Genomic DNA, 8,486 nt, shown 5'->3' on the forward strand with positions numbered 1-8,486 from the left:
TGATTATGAATAAAGGTTTTCAGGTTTTTTCAAATTTTCAACTTGCACCCATGGAAATGCTTCCAGTGCTTCTTATTTAGAGCACTGTGCTTTATTTGCCTTATTTGCTCAATAATAGTTCACCACATCAGTGATAGTTAACCAAAATCAATATAAAATAAGGACTTTGCCTGACATAAGGATATTTAAACATAGGATATTTTAACATATTTGTAATTTAATTAAAACTTACAAATAAAGAAGGAAGTTAAAGAAGATAACTTCAACTTCAAAATGAAAAGTATTTAAAAATAAAAACATGTTACATGCTATCTTTGCAAGATTTGGTGAACTATTTGTTGCTTTTTTGCTCTGGTCCAGGAAGACCAAAAATTTTTAGAGATCAAACCATTACACATCTGACATTTCTTTTACATTTGTACAAAGTTTTTGTAAGAAGAAGTGTAAAATACGCATTGTTCATGTTATGGAATGTTTGGCTTGGACTTTGCTGGATGAGTGATCAAGATGTCGACCATCAAAAATGTAAAACACTTGTCAGTATGTTTCATGACCTTGTTCAATATGTTGGTAGAAGACCATTGAAAGTTTTAATATTGTGAGTGTAAAATTGAAATTACATATTTGAAAAAAAAGGTTTATATAGATATGTACTTGGCTTTATTAAATTCATAATAATTAAGGTGCAGAGCATATCTTGAAGAATTACATGCAATAAATCTTAAGACTGCTCCTATGTGAAAAATATACCCCTTTGACACTTTGGACAGGTCTTGTTTTCTTTTCTTAACATTCAAAGGTCTTCAGCCATCATTTTCATTGTTCACTAACACAGTTGATTGTTCATATACATTGTTTTGTTTTGCGACAGTTAAAAAATTTGATGGTCGTAGGTATAGATACGTACCACGATTCCGCCAAGAAGGGACAGTCTGTCGTGGGCTTCGTTGCCTCCATGAATCAAAAGTTGACTAGGTATTATTCCAGAGTATCATTCCAATCAACCCACCAGGAATTGGTCGATAGAATTCAAATCAGTTACAAAGGTAGGATGGTTATGATAGAGGGTGCAGTCAGGTGAAATATGGATAGTTAATATCATTACCCCTCAATTTTTGTGTAATGTTAATTTCCCATAGGCCACTCGGAGTTATTTGTACTGATAATGCAAGTGAATTTTGTGACAAAGAAATTTGAACTGTTACTGCCGTTATGAAAAACTATTTCCTAAATGCAACTGATGAAAGACTATTTCCTAAATGCAACTGTCATGAATGCTCGTATTATGTATGAAAACGGGTATTCTTTAATGAAATCAAGAAATTTCAGTTTTGGCATCTTATAAGATTGAATTAGCTTATCTATTTCAAATGCTATTTCAAATGACACAGAGTGGTAACTTTAAATCTTGATTTTATAAAAGAGTTTATTTTTAAGGACTTGTGTGGCTGGATAATGAAGGTTCTTGCCTTTGCTCGCATCTCCACTCTTTGATTGTATGATACAATAGTGAAATAGAGGAAGCTATACATTTGTATATATAGATAGTGGTTTTACCCAGGCCCTTGTGTCTTATGTAGTGCTCAGAGGGGCATAATAAGTTTCCCCCCTGAGAGTTTTAACTTTCTGTATAAACACTGTTTGGAATAAGGGAAGTTAATATTTTTGTAGGTGAATTTGAGAAGTTAATATAATCATAAACAATGAGTTTTGTTTGGATATTTTGCCAGATAAGTTGTTAATTTTGTAATGGTAAACAATGATTTTTGTTTGGATATTTTGCCAGATTAGTTGTTAATTTTGTAATCGTAAACAATGATTTTTGTTTGGATATTTTGCCAGATTAGTTGTTAATTTTGTAATCTTAAACAATGATTTTTGTGTGGATGTTTTGCCAGATTGGTGGTCATTTAATTGATATTTTGTGTTATTGTGTAGGTGCCTTAGAGAAATACCATGAGGTGAATGGATGTTTACCAGAGAGGATCATTGTGTACAGAGATGGTGTTGGTGATGGACAGCTGCTGTCAGTGGCTGAACACGAGTTGCCACAAATGCTGGATGCTTTCAAAAAGGCTGGTGGACAGAATTATAGGTATTTATAACTATTTTAATCCTTTAACTTGATAAAGTAGTATGGTGTATTTGGCTGACATTGAAATTGAACCCATCTGTTCGAATTTCAAGGGATTTCAAAAGCAAGATGTAAAAATTCAGCATCCTACAGGATAAAACAAAGTCCAACTGCACAGAGTGAGGGATGTCCTTGCTCTTAACTTGATGCAATGGTTGATCATTAGGTTTCAGAATGGTAATGGTAGCAGCAGAAACAGAAATAAAAGCTTTTAAACCTTGACAAGCCTAGTTTCATTTTCAGAACTAAACAACTAATTGCTATAATTATCGTTCAAGAGTCTTTCATGGTTGTTTTAACCATTTTTGTGCATTTTTCCACCGTTTGTACACTAAATTTGTGAAGCGGACAAGTTGGTAAAATTTTGAAAGGAACATCCCAATTTTGAATATTCAATCAAGTTCTTGTTATATTGGAATATCATCAAACCACAATTCACTAGATGAGTAAATCCTCTCCTGTATGTGTACGTTATTAGATTACTGACTGCAAAGTTTTAAGCATATGAACTGGCTTCTCTTTTTCAGTCCAAAAGTTGGTGTGATCATAGTAAAGAAGAGAATCAACTCGAGATTCTTCGCCCGAGTAGGACGAAATCTTTCCAATCCTCCCCCTGGTACAGTCATCGATAGTGTTGTTACAAAACCAGAATGGTAAGTTTGGTCTTTGTTTCTCTGATATCCATAGTGTATTTACAAAACCAGAATGGTAAGTTTGGTCTTTGTTTTCTCTTATATCGATAGTGTATTTCCTCTTAAATCCATTATGTATTTACAAAACAAGAATGGTAAGTTTGGTCTTTGGTTCCTCTTATCACATACGGATGTGCTTTCAAAAACTGTTAAAAGAAAATAGACAGGTTGTTAAAAAAATGTTGGCATAGTCTTAAATAGTAAAAAAAACAACAAGTTTTCAGAATGACTAATAAAAATTTCTTTTTGTACAGGTACGACTTCTTCCTTGTATCCCAGTCAGTTAGACAAGGAACTGTGACTCCAACCCACTACAACATTATACATGACACAACTGGCCTCAAACCAGATCATATGCAGCGCCTTACATACAAACTCACTCATCTGTATTACAACTGGCCGGTAAGTTACGAAAAATCTGAAATACAACTAATAATATCTATGAAGCTTTCAGCTTTCCCTGAAGGGATTTTTTAATGTTCATTACAATGTTAAAATGATTTGTTTGAAATTATTTTCTATAATAGTGTTACATTTTACTCATGTTTACTCAGTTTCATATCCTTTTCCAAACAGACAGGAACTTCGTGTCTATTTTTATCATAAGTGAAAATTGCTTTAATGAATTTATTTTTCTTAATTATAGGGAACTATTCGTGTGCCAGCCCCATGCCAATATGCTCACAAACTGGCGTTTTTAGTCGGACAGTCTATTCATAAGGACCCTGCAATCGAGTTAGCAGATCGGCTCTACTTTTTGTAAAAAAACAGGTTATACGTTGACTGTTGAGTGATAGATACAGTTGCCAAAATCAAAGTTTGTTGCCAGTTTTATTCTCATGTGAATTCTAAACCAGAATTCAAAAACAAACAACAAGGAAGCTGTTTGGAGTGCTAAACATTCCTTTATGGAGATTCTCCAAGAAGAAGACGTGTGTACATACGTTATTTTGGTGAGGAAGTTAAAAGAAACATGCTGTATCAGGGCTTTTTTTTGCTATATAACTGTAGCCGTTTAACGGCTACTTCCCCAGCTGAAAAAAAATTCCCCTTGAGCTAAAAAATTCCCCTTGGTCTGAATAAAATCAACTATTATGGCTTGCTTGTTTAAAAAATCACATTTTTGTTCAAATAGTTCAATTTTTATAGGCCTACAGTGTTTGATATTACCGATTGTCCTGCAAGTAAAAAAGTCCAATGCCGACGATGGGCAATCCTCTCCATTACGCTGATCATATCTCTAAACATTCTGTCTTTGTGAAAATTCTCCTCAAAATATGCAGACATTTGTAAAAATATGTTATATTATTTATTCTTATAGATTTCAATCATAGTCTGGAGGAACATGGAGTTATATTAATACCAAAAATCGGCAAAATATTCTATTATCACATATTTTCGCGACCTACTTCCTGTTTGATTTTCGGCTTGAATTTGGAGAGGAATGTGTTAGTTTAAGTAAATAAATTTCAAAACATAAAACAGTCAATTGATTTTTGTGCATTAAGTGTCAAAATGTCCTTTGAGAATCATCATCTAATTAATTTAGCACTTAATGCAGTTTTTACATAGAAAAATCAAAGCAACCATTCTGAAATAAGTAGGGGAGGTGTGTGAGGAGGTTACAACACTGAAGCTTGGCAACATCACAAATGATATTGACTCAAGTGATTCCAACTAAATAAAAAAAAAGTGGTTTTGTATGTTTAAGGAATTCAAGGCCAAAGATCTGAACTGTTTTCATTGTTTATGACTCGCCTGACTTTTAGGGCATGTGTTTATTGTTAATTTTAAAGTTATTAACTCATTTTTTAATGTAATAGATTTTCCCCAAAATGTCTTTTTATCGCGCATTTTTTCCCCAACTGAAAGGCCAGGCCGTTTCCCCAAAATTGAAAAAAAAGCCCTGTGTATGTTCTACTTTGTACATGGAGATAAATCTTGAGCATTTGAATTTTTATAGTGTTTGGGATCAAGTGCTGAAAACCAGTGAGGTGCTAACAGTTCATTCATTCATTTTAAAGTTCACATTCATTTTGTCAGAAGCGAACTTTGTACATTATTTTGATTGTGATGAATATATGGCGAGAACTGAGAATGAGGCAGTGTTTTAGTCAAATGTTCTCTTATCATAGTCAATACTTCAGAAAGACCAGTCTCTAACAGACTCAGGGTTATCATATGAGCCGTGTCATGACAAAACCATCATAATGCGTTTTGCGACCAGCTTGGATCCAGACCAGCCAGCGCGTACTCTCAGTCTGATCAGCAACCATGCTGTTCGCTTACAAACTATGTAACATGTAGAGAAACTAATAGCGAACAGCATGAATCCTGATTTGACTGCGCAGGCTGGTCTGGATCCATGCTGGTCGCAAAGCCATTATGTTGGTTTTGACATGACGTGGCTCAAATCATTTTCATATGTAAAAGTTGTGACATGGAATGAAAGTTGTACCGTGTTTCGAGTCATTGTCAGATATAACAGTTGTGATCTCCACAGTCATTTTACCATATAACATTACTTGGATTATGTATTCATACTTTTGTATTTCTATGTAGCCAGTAGCTAGTTTGGTTTTTAGTTAGCAGTCATTTAATTTTTTTTTTTACTTTTTATCTTTGTTTTAAAATTTGTTTTTTATTTCATTGTTAATTGTTGATCAAAGGTTATTCCTTGTTTTAGTATCTAGAATAGAACTTCATTATCCTAGTGAGAAATATTTTCAAAAGCAAATTCCTTGACCTTTATCTTAAACTTTTCTTGTTAAATCCTCATGGAGCATGCTATGACTTTCAACACTTTCATTTTTGTTTGTACTTAATTCTGGCCTATCTAATGGAAATGACCAAACTCCTTATGGCTGTCAACAATTTTTTCTACTTTCTGTTAGTAATTGTTACTATCCTACCTAAAGATTTGTCCAAACTTCTTTCAGACTTTAGATTTGTCATCCTGCAAGGAGTGTTTTAAACACCCTTGTAAAACACTACACATCCTCCTGTTCATTCATCTAGATTATAAATCTACGCAATTAGCTTCATTCATATTTCATTTACGTGATCAATACTCGTGACATGATATTTGTATGCCAAACAGAAATATAACTTGTTGAATTTTTTTATGAGACCCAAGATATATTTTAGTAGTAAATGGCGATTGCGATTTTAATTCTATAACTGTTAGTGAAATATGTAGTCTATGTTTAAACTTCATAGTCTTAGTTAAATTACCTGTATAGGCCAAGCAATCCATGATATAAACTATTGGCCGACTTGTGATCTCCCTTGTGTTAGTCATGGACTGATTCAACATGGACATTGGGCATGTCTGTAAATGAAAGTCGGCATGTACAGGGTTGATGGAAATACATTTAAGATCATATTGTAGAAGATTCTGTGTAAACCATAGTTTTTGTGAAGCAAGAAAATGTTATCTGGTATTTTTTGCTTAAGCTTAATTATGAATACATATGTTGAAGATGTTTAACAGGCCCTTTGACATGGACTTGTATCGCTTGATCTGGATTTTGTTGTCGGTACTTTACTCCGTACATAACAGGGTAAAACACTCTGACATTTAAAGAGTTGTGAACGGGTGATTTGCAATTAAATTTTTGAAAACGATGCTCAAAGATCAATAGCAATAGCAATAAATATAATGGTGATCAAATTTGATCTCATGATTTGGATCAACTCTCCTTGTTAAGAAAGTATATTTGTAACAAACTGGATCATTTGTGAACATGAGGTTTGGTATTTCCTTCAAAATTGATCATCTGTCATAAAAAATGTATTATTTCTATGAAATATTTCTTGAACAAATGTAATTGAAGCATAGATATTATATACCTATCAAATTTAATAGACCCTGTTTTATGTAATCACTTGAACCATTTGAGTTTTACTATTTTAGCAAATCCTTTTTTGCGATACCAAGTGACCAAATAAGATGGAAAAAACAAACAAAACAACAAAAAAACCAACACAGACGATGCATGGTTGTAAATATTTATTATTGGTTTAGGTGATTAATAAAATTTGATAATAAGCAAGCCAAGGCTTGCATAGGGCTTTTTGATACTTTAACAATTTATTTTCTTGGGCTTTTTAGGGATTTTTTAGTGAAATTCACTCATTTTAAGACTCGACTGTTGATGTTGATCTGAAAAGATGATAAATGTAAATGATGAATACTTGCTCAAGTTATTTTTGTAATTAACAAGATGCCTGTTTTTTCAACAACAACAAAAAATATGACATCTTGAAAAATTTCAATGGCTTTATTTTGTGAAAATGACATGCACATGTTTTCATATCATCATCATGAAAATATTTCTTTATTGTTGAATATTGGAATTGAAAAATTAAAAAAGAAAAAAAAAGAAAGTAGAAGTGGCTTTGTTTTTAATTTACACCATTTTGTATACTATGCATGGACTTGATTTTCATTTGGGTAGGTTTTGGCTCTTCTCCAGAGACCAAGTCATTGCTCTTTTTGGATACCTGCTCGAGTCTTGATATCCATTTGTAACAGAAATAATACAGAAGAGGAGTACCCATTATCTTCACCAGAAAGGAAGATTGCTGTTTGAACACACTGAAATCAAATTCACATACACAAAATAAATGTATGAACTTGGAAACGGCATAAACTGAAACGGCATTTGCTAATTGAGCTTAAAGCTACATTCCTCCATTTCAGTGAATTTAAAAAATATTTCACTAGAAATGTAGTATGCAGAGAACTGAAATAAATATTGAGGATACAATTTATATTGGTTCGCTTGTAGAATGAAAATTTGATTGAATTCTTTACAGTGTTTTGGTATATTTGTTCACTATGCAAGTTGTAAAGAATTCCCGCTAGTTTTGACAATATCTTAAAACACTATCGATGAAGTCCATAGAATCATTTGTTATGACTAGAATCGGAACTTATCTGGCGCGGGTTTGATCTCTGGAAGATGCTTTGGTAGTTTGCGCGGAGGAAGGTAGTCTATTACTGGTGTAACTCTCCAGGAACGATGGTTAGGAAACTACCCGCCTACATGTATATGACTGAAATACTGTTGGGAGAAGGCGTAAAATGAAACAAACTAAGTAAATATTACAAATGTACTTGAATCCTGAAACTTTTTTACTTTTCACAAAATCTTACTGTACACTTTTCTCCAGATTGATTTTTGTGCCCCCACTTGAGTGGCTGGCATTTACATTTACCCTTGTCCCTCCATCCGTTCTCTTGTGTCACATGTAACTCGTAAAGTATTTGACCTACAGTCATGAAACTTTACAGGAACAGCATGTGTAGTTGTGCACCGAGGTATTTTTGTGTGGATCTATATAGTATTTTTATTATTAAAGTTATTGCCCTTGACTTGGAAAAAAATTTGCAATTTTCAACTTGGGTTACATGTAACTCGAAAAGGATTTGACCTAGAGTCATGAAACTTTACAGGAATGTTGATCAGCATGTGCAGTTGTGCACCAGGTTATTTTTGTGTGGATCTTTATAGTATTTTCGGGTTATTGCCCTTGACTTAGTACAGTTTTGCAATTTTCAACTTGTGTTGCATGTAACTCAAAAAGTATTTGACCTAGAGTCATAAAACGAGTTATTGCTTTGACTTTGTAAAATTTTGCAATTTTCAACTTTT

The 8,486-nt window shown here is 33.2% G+C and overlaps 1 protein-coding gene across 3 annotated transcripts in view; it reads left to right on the forward strand.

Annotated features, from left to right (window-relative positions):
* Window positions 1-4,423, forward strand: part of LOC132715531 (piwi-like protein 1) — a 173,547-nt gene extending 169,124 nt beyond the window's left edge. For 2 of the 3 annotated variants that reach the window (XM_060698542.1, XM_060698540.1), the window contains exons 16-19: window positions 1,939-2,095; window positions 2,662-2,787; window positions 3,081-3,228; window positions 3,473-4,423. In XM_060698542.1, the coding sequence (XP_060554525.1) occupies window positions 1,939-2,095; window positions 2,662-2,787; window positions 3,081-3,228; window positions 3,473-3,589 (548 nt within the window). In that variant the 3' untranslated portion in view covers window positions 3,590-4,423. Of the gene's footprint in view, window positions 1-871; window positions 1,047-1,938; window positions 2,096-2,661; window positions 2,788-3,080; window positions 3,229-3,472 lie in introns of all 3 variants that reach the window. The other variant, XM_060698541.1, reaches the window with a different exon arrangement.
* Window positions 4,424-8,486: the final 4,063 nt, after the last annotated feature.

The sequence above is a fragment of the Ruditapes philippinarum genome, unplaced genomic scaffold (genome assembly GCF_026571515.1).
Source record: "Ruditapes philippinarum isolate M1 unplaced genomic scaffold, ASM2657151v2 ctg1989_1_1_1_1, whole genome shotgun sequence".
In the NCBI taxonomy this organism is placed as follows: domain Eukaryota; kingdom Metazoa; phylum Mollusca; class Bivalvia; order Venerida; family Veneridae; genus Ruditapes; species Ruditapes philippinarum.